Here is a 25,430-nt window from a genome sequence, read left to right on the forward strand (position 1 = left end):
ATTTACCTAATAAAAGAAAATATAATTCTAAGCAACTTTTCAATACACACGTATTGAAAGTTTTCAGTGTTTTTACAAACAATTGGTATTTAAAGCAGCTTTTACTTCGCCCCTGCTTCTTTTATTTGTAAACAATGTTGCAAAAGTCTTGGCTCCCCAGCAAGGGCAGGTCTGTTAATCAGCTGCCTTGTCCTACGTTGTTTCAACAGTCTGAATGGAAAGGGACAGACAAACATTGCTTTTAATAGCATAATATATAAAAATAACATAAAAAACATAGAATATTTCCTTATGTTTTCTCTTATTAGACAAAAATTATATTTTGGGTTGACATTCCCTATAAACACGCACAATGTGAGGGTCAGTGTGATTAAAGGTGTGAGGCGGCAGCTATGTGTATTTGGGGGGGACTGGCATGACGAAAAGTAAAGAGAAAGAATGAGACAGGACAAGAGTTGTTACTGAACTACAGCTCCCAGCATGCCCCGTGGCATAAGGCACAATGCGAAAGCGATCGGGATGGGCGGGTCAGAATAAGCTTAGGCGCATGTGCTGGATACTTCCTGTTTAAAAAGGTCCTGATAGACACTCGCGCTGGGCTGTGAGGGGAATACGGTCTTACAGGGACCAGACCCCGGGCACTGCCAGCCTGATACAACCAGGAACTACTTTTCCCAGCTGCTCCTGCTTCCTCACTGCGTCACTCAGGTACGTGATGTCTGCGCAATCCTGTGTGTGAGTTTCACTGTAACGCTGCCTCCTGCAACTACAACTCGCCCTTCTGTCTCCTGTCACATCTCCTTTCCTCTTCCCACTTCCCTTATGTGCGGCGCTCATACAGTTAAAGTCGCACACCCCCATACGGAATTGGTTTCGACTCATTTAAAGGGACAGTCCCACCCGGTGCAGTGAAATCAGCCCAGCAAGTGTGTAATACCGATTACCAATCGGGTTACGGAATTTGGCACGTGAGGCATGGACACTTACCTACATGCACAATTACCGGCACCTGCAGTGATGCTTTGAGTATGTCCCTTGTCTGTGCTGCAGCTGCAGGAGGAGGAAGTGCGGGGAGTTGTTATAGAAATGCAGGGGAATTCCAGTTGCTTCAGTTTACAAGTTCAAGTTTCTCTCTGTGGCCATTGCCAGTGTATCCAGGGCATGTATATATGTGATGGGCACGGTTTCTTTGCGCTTACCCGCTGGACTCTCTCAAGGTATTTTGCATCAGAGGTGGCATCTGTTCTAGTCCTTGTTGTGTGGCCCCAGTGCCAGTGTGTGTCTGTATGCAGCTTATTGGACAGGCACAGAGGCACACGTGGGCCAGTATTAGCCCATACAGCTGGCAATCTGTAGGTAAGGGAGTGGGCTCTGGCAACGCGTCATTTCTATAATGTGCCAGTCCCATAGCAGAATATCTCGAGTACAGGGCCGGCCTTAGGGTACCCACTTGTGTGTTTATATAGAAGCAAATTGGCCAGTCTGCACCCCACTTCCAGGTCAGACACCCCAAAGGCTGGCACTGTATGAGGGATTGAAATGAACTGGGACAAGTGGAGGGCAAGGGCGTGTGTGAGAGCGGCAACCTGGGGGCAGGAATGAATGAGGCAAAAGTGCAAGTGATTGCAGAGAAGGGGGCAGTGACCCGGGTTTCAGGTAACAGACACGGTGCTGCCCCAATCGCATTTTGGCTTCTATACATAGATCTGTGCCAGGTCTCAGTTGCCCAATGGCAACATTCCTACAAACTAGTGGTCACCCTGCATGACACCTGCCGGTATCATCTGTTGCAGTCGAAGCTGCCAACTTTAGGAAGTGTGTGTTAGCTGGGGGGAATGTATAACAGTCATCAGTAATCCTTGTGTCTTGCCCCCCCAAGCAGGTATGAGGCTCCTCCCACTGGCCGGAACCCCCAGACACCCCAGGCTGTAAGTAAGTAACTCCCTGTGATGGGCCCTTACTATCCTGCCTGATATGGGGCCACTGAATTCCCTTCTGTGCTGCAATGTGTGCAGGTGCCAGATGCAGGATGTGGGTGGGGGCAGAGATGATGCTGAATAAATGAGATTGCAAGTTCTGCCCTCACTTTCTCTTTCCATTTGACTCAGGAGCTGGGAGAGGGGGCCTGTGTACATGGCACCTTTTATCTCAAGGCTAAGGTGTCTTTAATGTTAAGGTACAAAGGATGCCCACAGCAGGGCCAATAGACCGGAGAGACGTGGCCTTTATAATTCATTGGGTGAGGCAGCATCTGTGTCATTGTGTGTTAGTGAGTCACTGACAGTATAAAGCGGCCTATTTAGTATACGGTTAACATGTATATTTATATTACAGCTTAAGGGTTGTGGGCGACTAATCTCCCCAGAATCTTACCGTCTGCCACCAGTAGTGGCCTGTTAGTATGATGTAGAGTGGGATATTTTGAGACAATTTGCATTTGGTTTTAATTTTTTATTACTTGCGTTTTTTGAGTTATTTACTTTTTTATTTAACAGCTCTCCCCTTTTCAATTTCAGCCATATGGTTGCTAGGGTCCAAATTACCCTAGCAACCATGCATTGATTTGAATAAGAGACTGGAATATGAATGGGAGAGGCCTGAATAGAAAGAGGAGTAATAAAAAAGTAGCAATAACAATACATTTGTACCCTTACAGAGAATTTGTTTTTAGATGGGGTCAGTGACCCCCATTTGAAAGCTGGTAAGAGTCAAAAGAAGAAGGCAAATACTAAAAAAAAAAAAAAACTAGTAAAAAGAAAACATGAAGACCAATTAAAAGTTGCTTAGAATTAGCCATTCTATAACGCACTAAAAGTTAACGTAAAGGTGAACCACCCCTTTAAAGGGGAACTCAAATTACCTTAATCCCCAGTGCCCTTTTTCTGCCCCTTCCCATTAGGCTGCCTCCACTCCCCGCTTCTCTGGTCGGTTCAGACTATTGCACCATCTCACCTGCTAGAGAATAAGCCCCACTTCTCCCTTGACTCTGATAATGGCAGCTGTGGGGCTCATGGCGTGTGGCCTTAACCCCAGGCCAGCAGGTACAGAGGGTGGTGCTGCCAGGTTTGTCCCACCCCCAAGGTCAAATTAAACCAAGTGCATAGGCAGTACATTGACTTCCTATTAATGACTGTAGTGGCTATTTGTCTGGCCTGGGGGTGGCGCTAGGGAGCAGGACAGACATTCTGAACAGGGAGAGGAAGGAATGGGTTATCACTGGGCTTGCCCTGTAGCTCACAATCATCTCCTCCCTGTTGTTAATTCAGAGACTAACATTCCAATCACTGCCCTTCTGACTACTGAACTGTGGCAGGAGAACCTTCCCACACACGCCTCCTCCATTTCAGGCAGTAAGAACCAACAGTGACTGTGCATTGCTGCAATGTAACCATTCGGCATGTCTGGGGACTTCTACCTATCAGAACTGACCCATTTGCTCGGCCCATGAGAAACACTCATTTGTATAGAAAATGTCTGCGTCATTTCCCAACCTCCTGAGTTTCTGCCTCTTCTTGCATTGTCACTGCCATTGTCACTGTTAATCCCTGCGCTGGATTCAGCAGGAACAGCCCCCTAATTTTGCTCATAGCCTGTACAGAGAGATCCCATAAAACTAGGGCAGCACAGGTATTCCCCTGTACTAAGCACAATTCAGCAGGAACAGTCCCATAGTTTAGGTTTTTTATGGTTATCCATTGATTCATTTGACCCTCTGGATGATCATGGGAGTTGCAGTTCAGTGACAGTGTGATGCAGGAGGGCAGTTATAACAGTGAGTTATTGCCCCAGAGGCTAAAGTCAGAAAGTTAATACCCTGATCTCTTCTGTTTCCCGTCAGTGTGTAAGTCACATGGCCTCGGCAGTGGCAGCAGCAGTGTCTGTCTCTCCGCAGGGATCACTGGACCTGAACCAGCCGGGATTTAAAAAAGAGATTCTGGGCACCAAGCTTGAAGTGAAATATCTGTGTTCTGACTGCAAGAATTTATTACGGAGACCCCTCCAAGCCCAGTGTGGCCACCGCTACTGCTCCCATTGCTTCAGCAAAATTATCAGGTGGGTGGCACATGTGGGGGTCCCTGGGTAATAGTTGGGTGGAGCTTTGTATTGGGCATTCTCATTGGGCTTAGTAGTGTCTGGCTGTTTATATTCTCTGCACTGCTGGTTGGGACTCCTAAAGTCCAACAGAAAGTGAAAGTATCTTTAGATGAAATGATTATGGGGAGTGTTTGGGCCGGGCAGAAGCGTGTGAATAAGAGAAGCAGCTCAGGGTTCTGATTGTGACTCTTCTACCTGTCAGCTCTGGGCCCCAGAAGTGCGCTGCGTGTATCCAGGAAGGGCTCTATGAGGATGGTGTCTCCATGCTGGAAAGTAGCTCCGTAAGTTCAGCACCACCAACACAAATATACCAGACTTTCCATAAATGTGATTGTGGGGTCCAACGCAATAAAGGGGGGTGGTTTCTCGTTGGGGGGCGCACAGGGATTATTATTATTATTATCCTATATACTGAGGACTGGGCATGGAAAATGGATATTCTCATGGGTAAAGAGTGTGGAAGAGCAGGGCGGGCACTGAGACACCAAATTAATCATGGTGTGGCCTAATTGGCCCAGACTGGTAATGTGCCTGATGGCACTGGCACTATAATAAACCTGTATTGCCACTTGTCATTGGATGCACCAGACTTCACATCTCCTGCATTCACATTAGGGGTATCCGTACCCTCTCTCCTCCAACTCCAACTTACCATTGTTGCTAAGTCCGTTGCTTCTCTGCCACGAGGGAATTCTACAGAAACGCACCCCCCATGCCTGTTCTGCTCCTATTCTAGGCGTTCCCAGATAATGCAGCACGACGAGAGGTCGAGAGTCTTCCCGCCATTTGCAATAACGTCAACTGCACCTGGAAAGGAACCATCAAAGAATTTGAGGTAACATCCCTACCTGCTCACCCAAGTGTCCAGGGGTCACTGCTTCAGCAACTCGGGGGTTCTGCCAAACCTAAGGATTGTGCCAAGACTCTTTGGGAAGAGTCTGGCACAATCCTTAGTGTTGAGCTGAACCCAATCAGATGGTGCACAGTGATAATTGGCTGAGATCTGTTTGTACAACTGATGGTGGGGGGTAGGTGGCTGTACAGTGGGGTTTGGGGAACTTTCCCTGCAGGTCTGGGTCTTTAAAGAGATACTGACATCAGAAAATAACCTTTTATATTATCTATGATAACATTGTCTTTGAATGCCATTTATAATTTAGGAGACAGTCAGGTTGGCAAAACAGTCGGGTATAGGAACATCAAGTGACAATTACTTACAAAAGCAGAACTATCTCAGTATCACTTTAATGGGGCGACTAAGGGCACATACTCATACCTGCCCCTCCTATGTCCCAGTTCCACCACTACTTACTGTATGGCTCCCTGCAGTATTGCTTGCACTTGTGCTTCGGCCCAGGGGATTGGAGGTGCCGGGGGGGGGGGGGCAGGGGGCTCTGGTATGATTTTGTTGGGTTTGAACTTTACCTTTAAATACTGACCGGGAGCTGGGCAGTGGCAATTGGAATAGGTGGGAAAGCCAAGGAAGCAGGCGTCGTACCCATAGTATAGTATAGGGCAATCTATTGTGTTCCATAGGACGTAGGTTGCTCACCCTTTTATACACTTACCTGCCCCATTATAGGGCTCTTCCCTGGGGCCCCGGTTACTTGTCTCAGCAAATATGACTTGCAGCCAGTGGCATGTGAATTGTTGTTGGTGGGGGGCTCTGTGGGTGTGGCCAGACTGTCACATGGCTCCCCAACACCCACATCTACTTTCACTGCATCTCCCCTGCCAGGGGCCCATAGTGCTGCGCCCCACCATCCACTGCATGTCTCCTACCAGGGGCCCCTAGTGTTGTGCCCAGCCAATCCCTACAGAGCGCTGGTGCAAGAAGCAGAGAGAATTGTAGGGTAATTGTGCCCAGACTTTTATTTATTCCCCACTCCAGCCACGGACAAATTACCTTAATCCCCAGTGCCCTTTTTCTGCCCCTTCCCATTAGGCTGCCTCCACTCCCCGCTTCTCTGGTCGGTTCAGACTATTGCACCATCTCACCTGCTAGAGAATAAGCCCCACTTCTCCCTTGACTCTGATAATGGCAGCTGTGGGGCTCATGGCGTGTGGCCTTAACCCCAGGCCAGCAGGTACAGAGGGTGGTGCTGCCAGGTTTGTCCCACCCCCAAGGTCAAATTAAACCAAGTGCATAGGCAGTACATTGACTTCCTATTAATGACTGTAGTGGCTATTTGTCTGGCCTGGGGGTGGCGCTAGGGAGCAGGACAGACATTCTGAACAGGGAGAGGAAGGAATGGGTTATCACTGGGCTTGCCCTGTAGCTCACAATCATCTCCTCCCTGTTGTTAATTCAGAGACTAACATTCCAATCACTGCCCTTCTGACTACTGAACTGAACAAATATGACTTGCAGCCAGTGGCATGTGAATTGTTGTTGGTGGGGGGCTCTGCGGGTGTGGCCAGACTGTCACATGGCTCCCCAACACCCACATCTACTTTCACTGCATCTCCCCTGCCAGGGGCCCATAGTGCTGCGCCCCACCATCCACTGCATGTCTCCTACCAGGGGCCCCTAGTGTTGTGCCCAGCCAATCCCTACAGAGCGCTGGTGCAAGAAGCAGAGAGAATTGTAGGGTAATTGTGCCCAGACTTTTATTTATTCCCCACTCCAGCCACGGACATTACTGGAGAATAAATTTATTTGTCCCCCAGAATCCATATAGTCTCGTTTCCAGGTTAACTTGCCCTTAAATCTTTCAGGAATTTCAGTTACTTTCAGTTTCACTGGGGAAAACCCCGTCTGGCTGGTGCCGCTGTTATTGTCCAGACACTGGAAAGCACCAAAATTCTCCTGTGTTTAAAATAACAGCTCTGATAAAGGGCAAGTCATCTCTATGTGCAAAGAGTAATTCAGCTGTGCAGAACCCCCCTATATCATCCCATTGATGGGCACCAGACTGGCTGCATTGTATCAGTGGGGGGGGGGGTTGGAGGAGGAGCCTCTGTGCCCAGCAGTAACCAAGAAGAATCAGATGACACACACATAGCAAAATGTGCTTAAACTTTGTGATTTATTCGGATCTCTGCACAACGTTTCAGGGGATCAAGTGCTCTTGATAAAGGGGGTTGATTCCCTGAAACGTGCAGAGATCCGAATAAATCACAAAGTTTAAGCACATTTTGATATGCGTGTGCCATCTGATTCTTCTTCCATGGTTACTGCTGTATACATGGAACTGTTTAGCAGCAAAGTTCCCAGATAGCACCACTGAAACCTGAACCACGGAGTTTGGATTTTATTAAACTACTTGGGGCCTAGTTCTAAGTGGGTAAAATAAAGTTCAGCCAGATTTGCCAGTGAAGGCTCCACAGCTTTCCATACAGTCTCCTTGTGTACTGCACCCCACCCATTGATCCGGTAAGTATTGTTACTCCTGGGGGTGGGACTGCGCTGTATAGAGGAAGTCACAGGACATTAACCCTATCTGTTAGTACAATGCTTATTTGTGCCCTGGGTACCCCTGGAACTATAGCAGGGTGACTGTTACCCCAATGTTTCTATATATCTGTAACCTTGTTATGAGCTAAGGGGCCCAGGCTGAAGGCCAGTTAGGGAGAGATTTGGGGTGAGTGCTTATTTGTGCCCTGGGTACCCCTGGAACTATAGCAGGGTGACGGTTACCCCAATGTTTATACATATCTGTAACCTTGTTATGAGCTAAGGGGGCCAAGTCTGAAGGCCAGTTAGGGGGTAGATTTGGGGTGAGTGCTTATTTGTTCCCTGGGTACCCCTGGAACTATAGCAGGGTGACTGTTACCCCAATGTTTCTATAAATCTGTAACCTTGTTATATGTTAAGGGGGCCCACCCTGAGGTAGAGTCCTGTGTGGAACCAATTTGTTAAACACGAACCCAACCTGGACCCGCAACCCGCATATTTACCCGCTACCCAACCCGCAAGTACCTTATCACTGACCATCAAGAAACAGAAAGTGACATCATTAGAAGTGGGTGTGATCAGAAAAAAAAGGAGTAAAACTCGCTATTGAGAAGACCCACGACCCAACCCGCAAACCCTGAGAACCACCGCCCCAGCATATATACCCACTCCCAAAACGTCTATCTGCAACCCGCAGGGTACCGCAGGTTTTTGTGGGTACCCAACCCGCTGCAGGACTCTACCCTGTGGCTGCCCCATGGAGTCAGGGCCCCACTGTGTGTAGGCAGATGGGGAAGGACAATAAGAAGCTACTGTAAAACTGATTTCAGTCCCATGGGAGAAAATCTCAATATAATGATGATTCCCTTTTCCTTCTGAGAAGCCTTGTGACAAAGTGGCGTTTGGCCCTGAGACAGGCAGTGATATAGTTAATATGTAGTTTTCTTATTGTTGAGCTGCCTGTAGTGTGTGGGCCCCTTCACCTCTGCTGCAGTAATGTGATACATTGGTTTCAAACTCAATGTTGGATGTCATTTCACTGCCTCAAGGGAGGTTTAGGGATTTTCCTGAGACTACAGAGTCCCTTTGTGTGGGTGACAGGTGCACGGCTGCTGCTCCCGTGGGTTTAATTCATAATGCAACTTCCGCATCAGTGCAGCATTAGGCAAACTTATACTTCTAGTGACACCACTTTATTACCCAGTACTTGCCCAGCATCAGAGCTCTGATTCTCTGCACTCCCTGCACCTGGGCTGCTCTCTTTCTCATGGTCAGACAGGAACTTCCCCCTGGGTAAGTGAATCCAATCCCCCCCAGTACTTAAGCTCCCCATAGACGTGACGATTCTTTTTGCAGAACGACCGATTTTAGGGAAGCCCGACCAATCCTTCGAAATTATCGTGCGGTTAGTGGTATTCGAACGATCGTACATCTTACGATTTTTTGGCCGACATCTGTCGGGAAATTGATCGACCAGGTCAAAAAATCTTTGTCGGTCCCAGTGCAATCTATCTATGTTTGCAGGGCCAAGCAGGCAGCTCCCCTTTGTTTTCCTGGCAAATTGGTCTTTTTAGTTGATGGTAAATTCGTACGATCGTTCTGAGAAGATCGTGGTCTCTCGATCAGGATCTGATCTTTTAAAAATCTCAACATCTATGGCCAGCTTTACCCAAGTACAGAGCTGATTCCCTGTATTTCCTGCACCTGGGCTGTTCTCTTTCCGATGGTCAGACAAGAACTTCCCCCTGAGTAAGTGAATCTAATATCTTCCCTCTGCACTTCCTACCTGTGGGTGCCAGGAGTCAGGTCCGGACTGAGAATTAAAACAGGCCCTGGTATTTCAGGTACACAGAGGCCCAATCAGCCCACACAGAGGCCCAAACAGCCCCCACCAGCCCACTAAATACTGACTTCCTATGGCACCTTATAGCAGCCCCTCTGGCATTTGCCAGAACTCACAGCTTGCCAGTCCGGGCCTGGCCAGGACCCAGATGCAGCCTCAGGGGAAAACTGTTTGGGATCTAGAAGAGAAGCCAGGCTCCAGCCTCAGGGAGGAATTTGGGGAGGAGCTTGTGCTGAATGGCTGTTAAGGTTGTGTGTGACTGATGAGCATCCTGCAGTGTATGGGTGATCTGATTGGATAAACAGGGGTGCTTATCTTTGCCCATGTACTTGCTGATAAACAGGGAGAGACTGTGCCATTTGGTGTGTCTGTGCCATCCAAGCATTTGCCAACTTCTTTGTTTCCAGGTTGGCCATGAGGGGAAGTGCCAGTTCATGTTAGTGCCATGCCCTGTGTGTAAAGCCCTGATCCGTGCTATTGACAGGGACTTGCATAACGAGAGAGAGTGCCCGGAGCGCAAGCTAAACTGCCGATACTGCAAGTTGTCAGTCTACTTTCCTGACATTAAGGTACCACTTGCACCTTCCCTCTGTTGCACGCACTACTGCTGCTACTGGGAGACATAAGGGGTGTAGTTACCCCCTAACCCCCCAGCAGCACGTGGCTTTATTTCTCATGCCCCTTTTTCCTTGTTGGATCACAGGTTCATGATGAAATCTGCCCCAAGTTTCCCATGACGTGCGAAGGCTGCGGGCGTAAGAAGATCCCGCGGGAAAAGGTGGGTACAAAGAGTGTTTGTGTATAGACCAAGCACAATATGGTTCTGTTTGTTTGGTGTAAACATTACCCTGACGTGTTTAATTACCCCCGGGGTATTGCTCAATAGGTGAGAGGGGGAAGTAGTCACAGGGTTAGTTCAGGCAGGGCCTATAACAGTCTTGGCCATAACACATTACCACATGAAAGGCTTATGTAGCATTACTATCCAGAACCATGCTATCATTCTATATATTTACTATAACACATAACTGTAAAATAAAGACTGAAGAAAAAATGCAGTATATGATGGAGAATGGCCGCAGCGTTTATTAACACAAAATGTTCAAACATTTCCAGAAATTAATATTACCTTAATTTCACCTGGCCAGCCTTGCACATAAAACAAACATAGGCTGCCAAAAATTATAAGTTGGCTCAGCCATATATACTAGCCAAGAGCCCCCAATAAAACAAATCTCCATATTCTTCCGCTGCAACAATAATTTTTATTTTTATATAGTATATTTATTAATCTGAAATAAACAGGGTGGGTGGGAACAAATCCTCTGCCCAGCTTGCACGCGCCTGAGCTAACTCCAGACGCGTGCCTCTATTTATAACTTCACAGTTTTCGCGCCTTCACCTCTGCAGGTAAACTTTGGCCAATCAGCAGCTACTAATACATGTCTATGAGGACAGATTACCCTGCTTTTTTTTTTTTTTTTTTTTTATACACAGCTACAATCTCCCCCCATGTAGTTTGAATGATTTAAATACATTTGACTGACATTCCCATTGCTTTTTCACTGTCAGACTCCCAGGCCTGTACCTCCATGTCTGAGTTCTGCCCCTCTGCCAGCCGTGTGTCCATCCACATAACGGAACATGTGACTGCAAGCTGATCATTTATTCCCTGTGTCTCTCCCGCAGTTTCAGGACCACATTAAAGGTTGTGGCAGGTGCAAAGTGCCGTGTCGATATGCAGCAGTTGGTTGTGCCGAGATGGTAAGTCGGTGACTATGTAACCGATGTGTATGTGCCAGCGAGGGGAATGACCTAACACTGGGTACATTTTACACTTAGGATTGGAGCCTGTACTTAGTCTGCTCAGGTGGCACTAGCTCAGCACAAGATGTGGATTTATATATCTGCAGTAATTTAGTTCCCATTTCAGCTTTGCAGTGTGCAGTGCCCCCTGACTTGTTAACCCTTGTATTACCCACATGTGTTGAAATACATTCATCAAAATTATAAAACCAAAGTGTACTGTGCAATTTAAAAATACAATACATATAAAAACAGTTTGTGATTTCACTGTCACACATAGCTTCAGTTAATATCAGGTTTGAATCTGTCTTACCCTCTCTCAACAATGCATATTTCAACGGCCGATTTGCTTGACCTCAGGTTCACTTCCGGTTGTTTTCATCACCAGGGGTTAAAAGGGTCCCGTTTGGACTGTGTATTCACTTTGAAAAAGGTCAGACTGCTGACTGAAACGTTAGTGTTTTCCTCTGTGATATAATAAACTTCTTTATTATTTTTTAAGCGAGAGAGAGAGAGATTATATTTAACTTATGTCAGCATAGATATTCTTCTGTCTATGCACAGCTCAGCAGGAACAGTCCCCTAAGTTTGCTCATAGTCTGTACAGAGAGATCCCATAAAACTATCGCAGCATAAGTATTCCCCTGTACTAAGCACAAATTCAAGGAGCAGCCCACTATAAAGGTTTTGTTGTACCGACAGGTGGAGAATGATAAGTGTCTGGAACATGAAAACAAATTCTTGGCCGAGCACTTGGCCAAAGTGTGGGACTATATTCAGCGAGACATAAAGGAGCAGAAAGACTTGTTACTCCGTGTGGGATCGCTGTCCGTGCAGGGCAGCTCCACTCCAGGGCACAACGCGCTGCCAGTGCCGCCCAACGACTCGACCAAGGTCAAGGAAATTCTGCAGAAGTTGGACACCCTGGATAAGAAAACTACAACATTTGAAAAAATTGTGAGTGTCCTGAACGGAAAGGTGGAATGGTCGTCACATGCGACTGAGGAGCTCATGAAACAGCTTTTGGCTGCACAGGAGAAAGTGGAGTCTTTAACCAACAAGGTGAGTGTCAGGGCCCCTCTGTTGGTGGGTGCTTGTACCTGACTGTCTCTGCCACCCTATTTATTGACATACAGGTGATACTTTGTCCCCTCGATTCTTCTCTCTCGTGGCATCAGGTGCGACAGCTGGAATTCACTTTGGGGCAGAAGGAACTGGTTTTAGCAGAAATGGGAACTCGGATGCAGGAGTCAGAATTCTCCACCTACGATGGGGTGTTTATTTGGAAAATCTCTGAACTCGGCAAAAAGAGACTCGATGCCACAAGTGGACGATGCCCCGCCATATTCTCCCCACGTAAGGCACAACCTCAGTCTTTTCTGACTGTCGCTGCCACAAGATCCCTCAATCCTCTGACAGTCTATTTTCTATCTCTCAGCTTTTTACACTAACAAGTATGGCTATAAGATGTGCCTGCGAATCTACCTGGATGGAGACGGGACTGGGCGGGGAACGCACATCTCTCTCTTCTTCGTGGTGATGAAGGGGATCACTGATGCTTTGCTGCGCTGGCCCTTTAACCAAAAGGTGAGTGATGTGCCAGCCACACAGGGCTGAGAATTGGCCCCTACTCTGCAACCTGCCCCCTACCTTCTCTATCCCCAGAACCATTGTGTCTGAGTGATCTGCATCCAGAACCATTGTATGGGACATGCAGTGAATGTAGGTGCTGAAAACTACGTGTCTGTACCTGGGCCAACACAATGATTCTGGGTGCCAAATTAGCTTGTACAGTAACAGAACCAGTTGGCAAGGTTCCTGTTGGCCAATTCAGAGGGTGTAGGGACTAGTAGAGTAGAAGCAAAGCTGATTTCTTTTGCACTCTCTAAACACACAACACCCACTGTGTGATGCCACTTCCACAACCACAATTGGTTCCCGTAGTTAACTTCCTTAGCCGGTTCCCAATGTCCGTTCTCCCTCGGATATCACAGCAAAGGAAAGTTTGAAAATGGACGAGCGCTAAAATAGCTCAGGGATTGACAGGAATAAAAATATATACTATAGTGAGTTTTTTTGTACTTATAATACACTCTTTTGTGATACCACGCTATAAATGAATAGATGCTCTTTTCCAAAGAGGTTAAGTTACCCCTCTGTGGGTTAAGATTGGATACTTTCAGACATTTCAAGTGCTAAGCAGGCATTGTATAACTTCAACTCCCCAACGGTGGCTTCTTTAACATCTAAAAAAAGATGCACTAATAAAGAACTATGTGCAAAAACAAACAAGTTACCATGGTAATGTATACAGATTCATTGTAGGAAGTAGACTGTAGCTGTTACAATCACATAATAAAATGACACATGCACTTTGAAGCCTTGAAGAAGTCACTGAGACGAAACGCGTCGGAAAGCGAGACATTTTCCTGGTGCAACCGTTCCAGCACGCCGGCTATTGAAAAGAATGTGGGGCAGCAGTGTTTGGAGGAAGACACCATGGAAGGACTATAAGCATTAGAAATTGTTGCTATGTGACTGCAATTTTACCTGAATAATTATTAAAAAGGTTTTACACTGTTTAAAGCGCATCTTTTTTTAAATGTAAAGGAGGCCACAGTTGGGGAGTTGAAGTTTTTACAATGCCTGCTTAGTGCTTGAAATATCTGTGAGTATTCAGTCATGTGCCCAACACCTCTGAGGGTTAAGTGTTGGTTTAAAGGGTTTTTCAACTGCCTCCTGTAGGAAGTGCTTCCACCTTTTTCCCCCAACGCTCTGCTGCTTTGCACCATACAGCATATGGGAAAGTTCTTTTGTAAAGCAGCACTTCTCACAATTGAGCTGGAGAGTTGGGGGACAAGGTGGAAGCGCTTCCTACAGGAGGTGGTAAAACGGTTACAAAAAGAAGATAAATGGGTAAGTTGACTGGGTACAGTGCGACCAGAGCGCTGTGTGCAGTTTCCAGAAATGGGAAATACTAGAATGTGTCAGGCAAGTTTATAATAAGGTTTAGCACCAACAATATGAATTACAGGCTCAAGTATTGCCCTTTCTGCTTCGTGTTCTGGTTTTACAGAGGGGTTACTGCTACTTTTCCCTGCTTGGCAGGTCACGTTGATGCTGCTGGACCAGAACAATCGCGAGCATGTGATTGACGCCTTCAGACCCGATGTTGCATCTTCCTCTTTCCAGCGGCCGGTCAGTGAAATGAATATCGCTAGTGGGTGCCCGCTTTTCTGCCCGCTGTCCAAGTTGGACACAAAAAACGCTTACATCCGGGACGACGCCCTCTTCATAAAGGTTATAGTGGATCTGACTGGGCTGTAGGGTGGTGGGTGATACAGTGGCTCCCAGATGTGGCACAGAATAGTGGATCTGGTTCTGCTGATTCTGCTAGTGGATCTGTTGCAGAGAGGCAGTGTCTGTTTTCTGGACCCTATGAAGTCACTTGTCACCCAGTTAGTCGCAGGCATTTCGACTCTCCTTGAATGGGGGATTTAGTTGCATCAGTTGCTGCTTTTCGTGGAGAAAGAACAGTTTCTGGAAAACTTGTTGAATTCAACAAATGTGGGTTTTTTTGGTGCACAGGCACACAATGGGGCTAATTTATAAACACTGGGACAAATTGCTCCTGGGCAGTAACCCATGGCAACCAATCAGATAACTGAAAGAAGCTAATCACTGATTGTTTGCTATGGGTTACTGCCCAGGTGCAAATTTGACAGTGTTTATAAATGGTCCCCATTGTCTATAACAAATCCTTCTTTTCCCCCCCTCCCACTTTCCAACACCCAGGGGGGTAACACGTTACCTCCGTGAAGAAGAGAACCCCAGTTCTGCTCTAAGAAACACCAGGTGCAGGTCATTATGACAATGCTTTAAAGCAACTCTCATAGTATTTAGATGAAGCCAATACCCAAAATAACAGATAATGATCCAAACATCAGATGATGCAGAAAACCAGCTTTCCCTAGAGGTTAGGCAAGCGCTTTCAGGTTGTGGTCCAGTGTGGACAGATAGAGAGGCAGACATTGACTAGAAAGGTTTCAGGAGATTCAGGGGGTTGTGAAAGCTGCAATTGAGGTAACGGAGCAAATCTGGCTGCTCACATGGGCTGAGACTGGGGTTATTAGGGCAGGTACTGGGCCAACCACGACACCAAGAAGGTGTGTACTTACCTGTCTGGCTGCTCCTTGTAGCAACTTCTGGTCTCCCTGGGTCCCAGCAAGAAAGGCTGAGAGGTCAGAAATGCAGTTGCTGTTTCTCATGGTCTCTCCCTTTTACTCAGTAGGAATTCAGCTCTTCTTTTCAGCTTTCCCTTTGGAGTGAAGTAAAAGGGCTACTTGCCCCTGTGTCTGGGGGTAACAGCAAGTGATTGAAGTGAAGGGGTCCAAGACTTCCTAGCTCTCAGTGATAACATGGATGGGGCACGTGGACCTCACAGAGACTAGGTAGCCAAGGGCAACTAGCGGTGTCACATGGGCACAATCACATCTCACTCTGCCCTAGTCTGACTTGGCCGTACGTACAACAGTCTGTCTGTATTGTTACCATGTTATAAGGGACACACAGCAGTTGTTCCCAAAAATATATTGCAATTACCCCCCCCCCCCATAGCACATTGTGCTGCTCCCCTTGGCACAGTGAGATAAGTGTGAGGGGAGCAGGTGCTGATGGAAACCTTTCCCCAGAGGAGGGAGAGAATCCCCCCTGTGTTGTGTTACTGTGAGTATAAAGTATGTGCGGCCAATTGCCTCTGTACTTTGCTAAATGAAGTTGTTATTGGATTGCAGTGCAGCAGTGTTACTGTGGAAGTAGTCACAATTGGCTGCCAAGGAACATGAAACTAGATTTGGGTAAAGGCTAATGGCACACAGGCTGGTACCTGAGGTAGGTGGGCAGAAACAGGATGCTGAAAAAGACAAATGTCATTACTTTGTTTATGTTTCAGTTTTCATTTCCTCATTCAGGAATATATTTAGTTATTATTTCAGTTTATGTCTAGTGTCTCTCTGGGAATGACAGATAATCTGTTCCCACTGTGCCCTGTAGTTCTACAACAATCCCACTGGCACCATAATGCAGTATAGCAGCATGGGCAGTACCACGGGCTGGGCAAATGGTGCTAACAGACAAAATATTTAATGGGTGGGGTGTGGCCTGAGAGGTCTTCCCAATATCATATTAATGGGTGAGGGGCTCAAATAGAATGTTTTTGTATGATTTAAATGTTTAGGCGATGTTTAAGGGGGAAGAGGTTTGGCCAGCGAGTAGCTTAGCCAATGCTGTGACTGTTAATCTGATGCTTATTTAATTCTATGCACCCAGAATATTCAGCATTAATTATATATATATATATGTAACTGTCTCATGTGCAGGGGCCTAGCAATACTGATTAAATCTGAGCTGCTGCACCCAAGTTATATCTCCCAGCGTGTGGGGAGGACCAGGGGGCACCATTACAGGAGAAAATGGGGGTTATGCGCTCCCCTGCATTCAGTTTTAATGCATTCAACTGCAGGGCCAAACGCAAACCATTCTCCACTCACAGGGACGCATGGAAGCGCCAAACGCTCTGGGAGTGTAAGGGCAGAACCGGCAGTGCATTTTAAGAAGTGGGTGGGTGTTAGAGCCCCAGTGCAATAGGGGAGGTTAAGTGCAAGAAAGGAGCATGTGGAATAGGGGGCTCAGTGGCCCCACCATGAACATTATTCCTGAGGGTGCAGTTTCGGCCTGGCGCTGGCACTGCTGTGTGTTTATATGAATCAGTATCTGTATTGGTTCCTGTACTAATAACCGTCATTTCATATTTTTATATATATATCTCTATCTATTATACACAAATGCCCGCTGCAACTGGCACATCTCTCATATCATTTGCTATTGGCATCTGTGCTTGTTGCACTTTATGGGCCGAGTCTGGTTGCAAAAAACAATAAATGAGTGATGGAGATAAACAAACCTCAAAGTGTCGGCCATACAGAGCAGTGGGCAGTGTTTGCCTGCAGGGAGACACCGTACAACATGTGACTGTGAGTTGCTTTAATGAGAGCAGGTAGAGTTACTGAGTGGGCAAAGCGGTGGTGCTGTCGGCAGTACATAAAGACATTGTGTTAACCCCCCGACAGTCAGTTTCACACGGATTTCCCCAAATAAAATCACAAAGAAATAAATAAGAGTGCAAGTCCCACGATACCAATAAAATCTCTGTCACCAGAGGTGCCATTAGGGGGGCCCAAGTAACCCACCTGCCTGGTTATCACACACCCAAATGTGGGGCCCAAGTCCAATCCCATATCCTGGCTGAAGCCCAGAGTCCACTAGAAGGCACCGGTAATTCGTAGAGAGCGGGGGGAGCGCCACACCTTTATTGTAAAATCATCGCTGGCACTGAGAAGCATCTCCTGATCCACGGGACTGAAGGCCACGGAATTCACCACATCATCATGTGGCAACTTGCTTAAACAGGCGCTGTAATGCCGGTCCCACACGTAGCCACAGTGGTCTTCTGCCCCACTGACAAGGACAGAAAGATGAGATATTACCCACAATCCCTTGCTGTGGAGTTGTGTGTATGCCCCACATATAATATTTGCCTCTATAGCTCTAACTACAACGTCCAGCAGCCCCAGGCAACATCTTACTAAAGGCCAAGCTACTGACAGTCCCCTCTGTGTCTGTGTTGAATGAAAAGGATAAATATATAACCCCCAGATGTCAGTGCCACTTACCTGGCTACAAAGTCTGTGCTGACATCGAGGAAGATGAAGAAGCACTCGTTATTGGGGGTGTAGGCCCGGTGGGCTCGCAGGGGGGACTGTACTTCCCTCAAGTTTCGCAGGTCAAAGATGCGCAGCTCAATCTCCTCAGCTATGGGAGGGGGGTCCATGGGGTCAGCGATGAGGCAGTCGTGCGGCCAAGGGCGACTATTTACATACAGGAACCTGTGGGGTCCAAACAGATTGTCCTTTGCTATTCCCTTCTCTGTTTGCCAGACTTCAAACTATGTATCAAATCAGCTTCCCTCCAGCCAAGGCTCTTTCCCACAATGCCTTGTGTTACCCTTCCTCTGCTCAGGGCTGTTAATCGCAGTGCATGCAAGGCATTCTGGGAAATGGAGACTTGACTATTGATACAATGGTGTGGGCAGTCTGAGAAAGCAGAGGAGGGAATTGTAGGAGGCAGGGGGGACACAGGAGACGAGGGCTGGGCACTGACCTGTGGTCGGGGAGGGCTGGGCACTGACCTGTGGTCGGGGGACAAGCCCATGCCTATGATGTGACCGTGAATATTGATGACATGATCCAGAGCATCAAAGAATTCATTTTGGCCCCGCTCCTCTCCCAGCACTGGCCCCGCAGTCGTCATCTGATGGGGCAGCAGCTGCTTGATCCCTGGAGGAAGATGAAATGTCAGAAACATCAGGCTCAACAATAGAACCATGGCCCTGTGATGGTGCCCTCTATTGACCAGGGGAAGGAACAGCAGCAGCCATACTGGCAGGGGACTCACCTATCTGGTGGGGTGCGTAGGTGAGATACCCCGTTGTGAAGATCAAATATTTCTTGTCCTGGTTTCCCTCTGTGGTTTTGGGGCCCCCATCATTGCTTTTGGTTCTGTATCTGGCATACAACTGGGCCACTTTAGTCTCAAACTGGTTCTCAGAGAGTATCGGCCTGGGAAGCCCCTCCTCCCCATTGTCCCTAAATATCTGAAACTCCTCCTCGATGTCCTCTGCCATGTCTGTTTCCCCATCTTCCTCCACTTCTCCTTCCCCCCGGTCTCCCTCTTCCTCCTCCTCTGCCTGTGGGGGGGGTGGGCTCTTGGCACTTTCTTCCGAATTTTCGGCGACTTCCACCAACAGGTCCGGAGAACTGGCCACCATCACCATGCGGATTGTACTTGCGTTCAGGTTCTGGATCTTAAATAGTCTCTTCACAACGTTCACGTTCTCCGACTCAACATCCTGTGAATAACATAGAATTATAACGTGTACTAAGCACAATTCAGCAGGAACAGTCTCCTAAGTTTCTCATAGCCTGTATAGAGAGATCCCATAAAACTATGGAAGCATAGGTATTCCCCTGTACTTACCACAATTCAGCAGGAACAGCACCTAGGGTTGATCATAGTCTGTACAAAGAGATCCCATAAAACTATAGCATCATAGGTATTCCCCTGTACTAAGCACAATTCAGCAGGAACAGTCCCCTAAGTTTGCTCATAGTCTGTACAGATAGATACATAAAACTATGGCAGCATAGGTAAACGAAGCACAATTCAGCAGGAACAGTCCCCTAAGTTTGCTCATAGTCTGTGCAGAGAGATCCCATAAAACTATGACAGCATAGCCAAACAATATACCCTCTTTATAGTACACACTCCAGCAGCCCCTATCCTGGCTAACCCTCTCTTTACACCGGGTATCCAGCCCAAAATATTTCAGTGGAGAACTGACCGAAAACTAACAACAATCCACTCAATTTTAACTCCTAGAGGCCCCTTTTACCATAAATGTTTTGAGAGAGAATTTTCAACTCCCTGATTCAGAGCTCTACCGAGTCTGTCAAATTATTCATTTTACAAGACATATTGGGACCAAAGGGAACATCACTCAAAAGACACTACCTTGTCAGGAAACCCTCCATCTAGAGCAATTTCGGTTCTAAACCAATATCTTACCTCTCCCAAACAGCTAACCTTAGCTAAGCTTATCTTACATTAGAGCTTGGTCTAACGAACTGGGAACAAATATAGAGGAAGAACAATGGGACAAGCTTTGGTTAAATTTGAAACAAAGCACCATCAACACTATTTGAAGTTGGGTATAAAGTACTATTTAGGTGGTACTTTACCCCGGCTGAAATTTGCCCCTACAGATTCCGGGAATTGTTTCAGGGGATGTGCTGAATTGGACACAATGGGACATATATGGCGGACATGCCCCCAGGCAATCAGATTCTGGACTAGAGTATATAATTTAATATTTTCAGTATTGCATGTGAATCTAAGAAAAACCCCATATGAAGCACTTCTTGGTGCAGTACCAGACTCGCTAACCAAGGGCCAGCTAAGTTTAGTTAAAGGGAAAACATTTTTTTTTTTTTAAACAAATCAGTTTTTTCACAAACAGATTTTTTATATTCAATTTTGAAATCTGACATGGGGCTAGACATATTGTCAGTTTCCTAGCTGCCCCCAGTCATGTGACTTGTGCTCTGATAAACTTCAGTCACTCTTTACTGCAAGTTGGAGTGATGTCATCCCCCCTCCCCCCAGCAGCCTAACAACAGAATAATGGGAAGGTAACCAGATAGCAGCTCCCTAACACAAAATAACAGCTGCCTGGAAGACTGAGACACATTCAGTTACATTAAGTAGGAGAAATAACAGCCTGCCAGAAAGTAGTTCCATCCTAAAGTGCAGGCACAAGTCACATGACTGGGGGCAGCTGGGAAACTGATAATATGTCTAGCCCCATGTCTGATTTCATAACTGAATATAAAAAAATCTGTTTGCTCTTTTGAGAATTGGATTTCAGTGCAGAATTCTGCTGGAGTAGCACTATTAACTGATGCGTTTTGAAAAAACATGTTTTCCCATGACAGAATCCCTTTAACTTTATCCTATTAGCAGTAAGACAAACCTTGGCCAAAATCCTGGAAACAGAAAACAATCAACTTCCCCAATGTAAGATTGGATACTCAACAAAAAACTCACGAGTATAACAGATAAACATGCCAAGTTTTTAAAAATCTGGCAACCTTGGATTGAGTACAGATACGGGGACACATTACCAGCTAACTTGTTGTCATTATAGAAATTAGAAATGAGGCAGGTCACTCTATTTTATATTATACAATGTAAACGTTTCTGTTACTTCTTTTATGTTTTTATTTTTACTGTTTTTAAGTTTGGTTATAATTATATAACTTTGTACATGTTGTATAACCAATGATATGCTATGTATGGCTATGAATCACTGATTTATGCTGAATGTAAAGTTATGTACGAAATGTTATGTAATCTTCTATATTAATATATAGCATGACTAAGTGCATTAAAAAAAAGCTTGAAAATCAATGAAAATTTATTGAAAAATAATAAAATGATGACAGCATAGATATTCCCCTGTACTAAGCACAATTCAGCAGGAACAGCCCCTAAGTTTGCTCATAGTCATGGAAAAAAGGCTATTTTGCTTACATGGAAAGCCCTGGAACCTCCTACACTAGCATTCTGGATAAAAATCATCAATGACATACTACTGAGCCTGAAACTTCCATACTTAACACGAGGTTGCCTGGACAAGTTCAAGAAAATATGGGACAGGTGGCTTACTGAACCACAAACTAGTCATATAACTAGTGAAGATGAACGTAGCTAACTAATTTATTATTATAGGATACAGTTCACCATATAATGGGAACACCCACCCCTCTAGTTATCGGTCTCTTCTTCCTTCCCTCTTCCTTATTCTTCCCTTACTTTCTTAATAATTTTCATGTTATGTTTAAAATCAATTAAGAAAACCTTTCAAAAAAGTTTGCTCATAGTCTGTACAGAGAGATACAATAAAACTATGGCAGCATAGGTATTCTCCTGTACTAAGCAAAATTCAGCAGGAACAGCCCTCTAAGTTTGCTCATAGTCTGTACAGAGAGATCCCATAAAACTATGGCAGTATAGGTTTTCCCCTGTACTAAGCACAATTCAGCAGGAACAGCCCCTTGAGTTTGCTCATAGTCTGTACAGAGAGATCCCATAAATCTATGGCAGTATAGGTTTTCGCCTGTACTAAGCACAATTCAGCAGGAACAGTCCCCTAAATTTACTCATAGTCTGTACAAAGAGGTACAATAAAACGATGTCAGCATAGGTATTCCCCTGTACTAAGCACAATTCAGCAGGAATAGTCCCTTGAGTTTGCTCATAGTCTGTACAGAGAGATCCCATAAAACTATGGCAGCATAGGTATTCCCCTGTACTAACTACAATTCAGCAGGAACAGCCCGTTTGCGAATAGTCTATATTACAGGTACTCCCCTGTAGTAAGGGTGCTATATATTTGCCATTACCTGGAAGGCATTGTTCAGCCACAGGACGGAGCAGGACGTGACTCTGCCCATACGGTGCAAGTTTCCGGAGATGAGGTGAGTGTTACTAAGCCAACAGCCAAACACATCATATGGTTTATTCCTTACTCGGGAGAGCAACAGAAAGTTGTCTGAAGGAAAGAGAGGAGACACAGGTGAGGAGAGGGAAGAGACATTTGAGGAGAGGGAGGAGACAGGTGAAGAGAGGGAGTAGATACAGGTGAGCACTAGCTGCACATCATGCCTTTCCCTTTGGTGATCAGTGTGTGCCCCTCCCACCTGTGAATTTGTGCAATTCTCTAGTCTCCACCTAGTGGCCAAACTGTCAGACTGGTTAAATTGCAAGCTGTTCCAGTGAAAGCAAGTAGCTGAACCTAGCTCCATGCATAGTAAGGTACTGAAGAGCTGACAATCTAATTGGGGATATTCCTTCCCAAGCAATGAGCAGCTGTTCCTCTCACCCAGACTGAAGACTGCAATCTCCCCGGCGGAAGAATTGTGGGGCCCCACAAACACCCCAGACACCAGCAGGAGGGAGTCGTCGGAGTTAAACTGGGAGAACTGGGTGTAGCTCCAGTGATGAGGCTTCATGTCGGCGCTGTGTAGAACTGAGATTGGCTGGGCGCTGGTCCACACCTGCAGAACCACCCAAAGGAAATCTATTAGCCCTGAACAAGGCTGCTGGCTAGTGTGTGGGCACCAGGGCTCTCCCAACCATGATCTTATTATTAGGGGCTAGTGTAGGGGCCCAGTAAGTACCCCAATACCCACTGGCCATTCAGCCAAACAATAGTTACACTACATACTTGGGTACGTCAATGAGAGTTATCTGTCTCGCGGGTCTCCTGTTCAGTTATTTGGCCCTAGGGCCCCTCAGCCCCGAGAGACTTGCACTTCTCTTACCTTAATGGTACAGTCCTTGGAGCAGGAGGCAAAGCGGTCTCCTGAGTGGGAGAAGCTGATGTGCAGCACTTGGTCCCCGTGTTCCCGTAATCTCTGCACCTCTACACACGGAACTGTGTCGCTCACTCGCTGGAACTCCTCGTACCAGGACTCCGCCCCTACAATCACATGGGGGAGAGAGAGGAGCTGTGACTTACTGCAGCACTAGGAATACCCTCTGAGCCCATGTACAGCAGCCCCATTAGGTGCCTTAACTTAGTAAGTGGGGGGGGGGTCCTGCCAGACCATGGGAAAGAGAGCAGCCCAGGAGCAGGAAGTACAGAGAATCAGAGCTCTGTACCTGGGTAAGTACTGGGGGAGATTGGATTCACTTACCCAGGAGGGGTTCCTATCTGACCATGGGAAAGAGAGCAGCCCATGAGCAGGAAGTACAGAGAATCAGAACTCTGTACCTGGGTAAGTAGTGGGGGAGATTGAATTCACTTACAGAGGGGGATGTTCCTGTCTGATCATGGGAAAGAGAGCAGCCGAGGAGCAGGAAATACAGAGAATCAGAGGTATGTACTTGGGTAAGTACTGGGTGGGATTCCATCAGAGAAAGGAGCACAAACAGACAATGTGTGTATTGAAGAGGAATTATAATGATAAATAAATTACTGGATTAATTAATCCTCAGTTGGCTGCAGGAAGCAGTCTGATACCAGAGACCATGGAGAGTGTAGTTCGAGTGCTCCCCCTATTACCGCTGAGCAGAACAAATGTAACATTGTAACTAGTGAAAGGTTTGGAGGGCACTTACCTGGGCACCGGAGGATGTGTCTCTGCACCCGGTAATGTCGGTAGAACAGATCCTTCCACAGGAAATCGTCTCGGGAGACATTATACCAGCGCCTACACACCAGTCCCGCAGAAAGGAGATCCAATGGCCCGAGGCTCTGGAAGATCTGGTATAGAATAGTGTCTGGGAGCAAGGAAGGTCCAATCCGCTCCATTGTGTCATGCTGTTCCCCCTGCAATCACATGGTCACATCATGTCAAGAACAGAGATACAGGAAACAGACTCCCAGCAGGGGAGGTGGGACTAATACAGGGTAGATACAGGGAACAGACTCCCAGCAGGGGAGGTGGGACTAATACAGGGTAGATACAGGGAACAGTCTCCCAGCAGGGGCAGTGGGATTAATACAGTAAAGGAATAGGAGGGATAGTGAAAGGGAACATAAGGAAGCGATATGGAAGCGATACTTTACAGAAAGGGGGTAGATATACAGGGAACAGACTCCCAGCAGGGGCGTGGCTAAGGAAGCAATAGTCACACAGGCAGACCTACTGAAACACTTTAGGGTGACAGTTCCCATCATGCACTGCTCTGACCCCTCGTTTCCCCTTTGCTTTGCACTGAGCCAGTCGCACTACACAGTGAGCGTTAGTCAGGAGCTTTAGACACTGCCGGACACATGCACAACCAGCACATTCTGCTCCGGTACCAGCTGATCAATTCTCACCTTCACTTCCGCATCTTCCCCAGCCCAGCTGTCCCAAGCCTCCCGCGGCTCTATGATCCGAATGTCGCTCTGCCCATTGCCTCTCGCAGCTCTATGGTGCAGGACCTCCAGGGTCTCGCGGTCTTTGTGTCACTTCTGTGTCTGTGAACTCCCCACAAAGTGCCACAGATATTAAAGCCGCCATCCTCTGCCAAATAGCTTACAGTCTACAAATCTAGTGGTATAGTGGGAGGCCCTGCCCGTAGGAGTTTACAATCTACTTGTATAACGGGAGACTACCCCATGGAGCTTGCAATCTAGTGGTATAGTGGAAGGCCCTGCCCCATGGAGCTTACAATCTAGTTCTAGTGGTATAGATGGAGGACCTGCCCATAGGAGCTTACAATCTATTTGTATAATGAATGACACTGCCCCATGGAGCTTGCAATCTAGTGGTATAGTGTAAGGCCCTGCCCCATGGAGCTTACAATCTAGTTCTAGTGGTATAGAGGGAGGACCTGCCCATAGGAGCTTACAATCTACTTGTATAACAGAAACTGCCCCATGGAGCTTACAATCTAGTGGTATAGTGGAAGGCCCTGCCCCATGGAGCTTACAATCTACTTGTATAACAGAAGACACTGCCCCACGGAGCTTTCAATCTAGTGGTATAGTGGGAGGCCCTGCCCATGGAGTTTACAATCTAGTAATATAGTGAGAGGCCCTGCCCCAAAAAAACTAGTGGGAGACCCTGCCAATAGGAGTTTACATTCTAATTATATAGTGGGAGACGCTGTCCATGAGGC

The 25,430-nt window shown here is 46.7% G+C and overlaps 2 protein-coding genes across 11 annotated transcripts; one reads left to right on the forward strand and one right to left on the reverse strand.

Annotated features, from left to right (window-relative positions):
• Nucleotides 1–442: 442 nt before the first annotated feature.
• On the forward strand, nt 443–15,275 carry traf2.S (TNF receptor associated factor 2 S homeolog). Of its 10 annotated transcripts, none has more exons than XM_018231964.2 (12): nt 443–708; nt 1,880–1,928; nt 3,839–4,053; nt 4,298–4,376; nt 4,832–4,930; nt 9,743–9,904; nt 10,039–10,113; nt 11,025–11,099; nt 11,844–12,203; nt 12,320–12,497; nt 12,580–12,728; nt 14,250–15,275. In XM_018231964.2, exons 3-12 carry the CDS (start codon nt 3,851–3,853, stop codon nt 14,466–14,468), a joined length of 1,599 nt encoding a protein of 532 aa, XP_018087453.1. In that variant the 5' UTR covers nt 443–708; nt 1,880–1,928; nt 3,839–3,850; the 3' UTR covers nt 14,469–15,275.
• A 1,893-nt stretch (nt 15,276–17,168) lies between these two features.
• On the reverse strand, nt 17,169–24,619 carry fbxw5.S (F-box and WD repeat domain containing 5 S homeolog). The gene is given in 4 exon segments (NM_001093487.1): nt 17,169–19,107; nt 23,141–23,298; nt 23,940–24,150; nt 24,471–24,619. Coding segments are annotated over 3 exon segments (855 nt in total). The 5' UTR covers nt 24,133–24,150; nt 24,471–24,619; the 3' UTR covers nt 17,169–18,603.
• Nucleotides 24,620–25,430: the final 811 nt, after the last annotated feature.

Source organism: Xenopus laevis, chromosome 8S (genome assembly GCF_017654675.1).
Source record: "Xenopus laevis strain J_2021 chromosome 8S, Xenopus_laevis_v10.1, whole genome shotgun sequence".
Taxonomy (NCBI): Eukaryota; Metazoa; Chordata; class Amphibia; order Anura; family Pipidae; genus Xenopus; species Xenopus laevis.

Excerpts from the sequence above, each read along its gene's own strand:
- traf2.S (XM_018231957.2), top strand. The coding sequence starts at position 1,087 with ATGCAGGGGAATTCCAGTTGCTTCAGTTTACAAGTTCAAGTTTCTCTC. Across the intron at positions 4,054-4,297 it reads TGCTTCAGCAAAATTATCAG|CTCTGGGCCCCAGAAGTGCG; the intron begins GTGGGTGGCACA and ends TCTACCTGTCAG. Across the intron at positions 10,114-11,024 it reads AGAAGATCCCGCGGGAAAAG|TTTCAGGACCACATTAAAGG; the intron begins GTGGGTACAAAG and ends TCTCTCCCGCAG.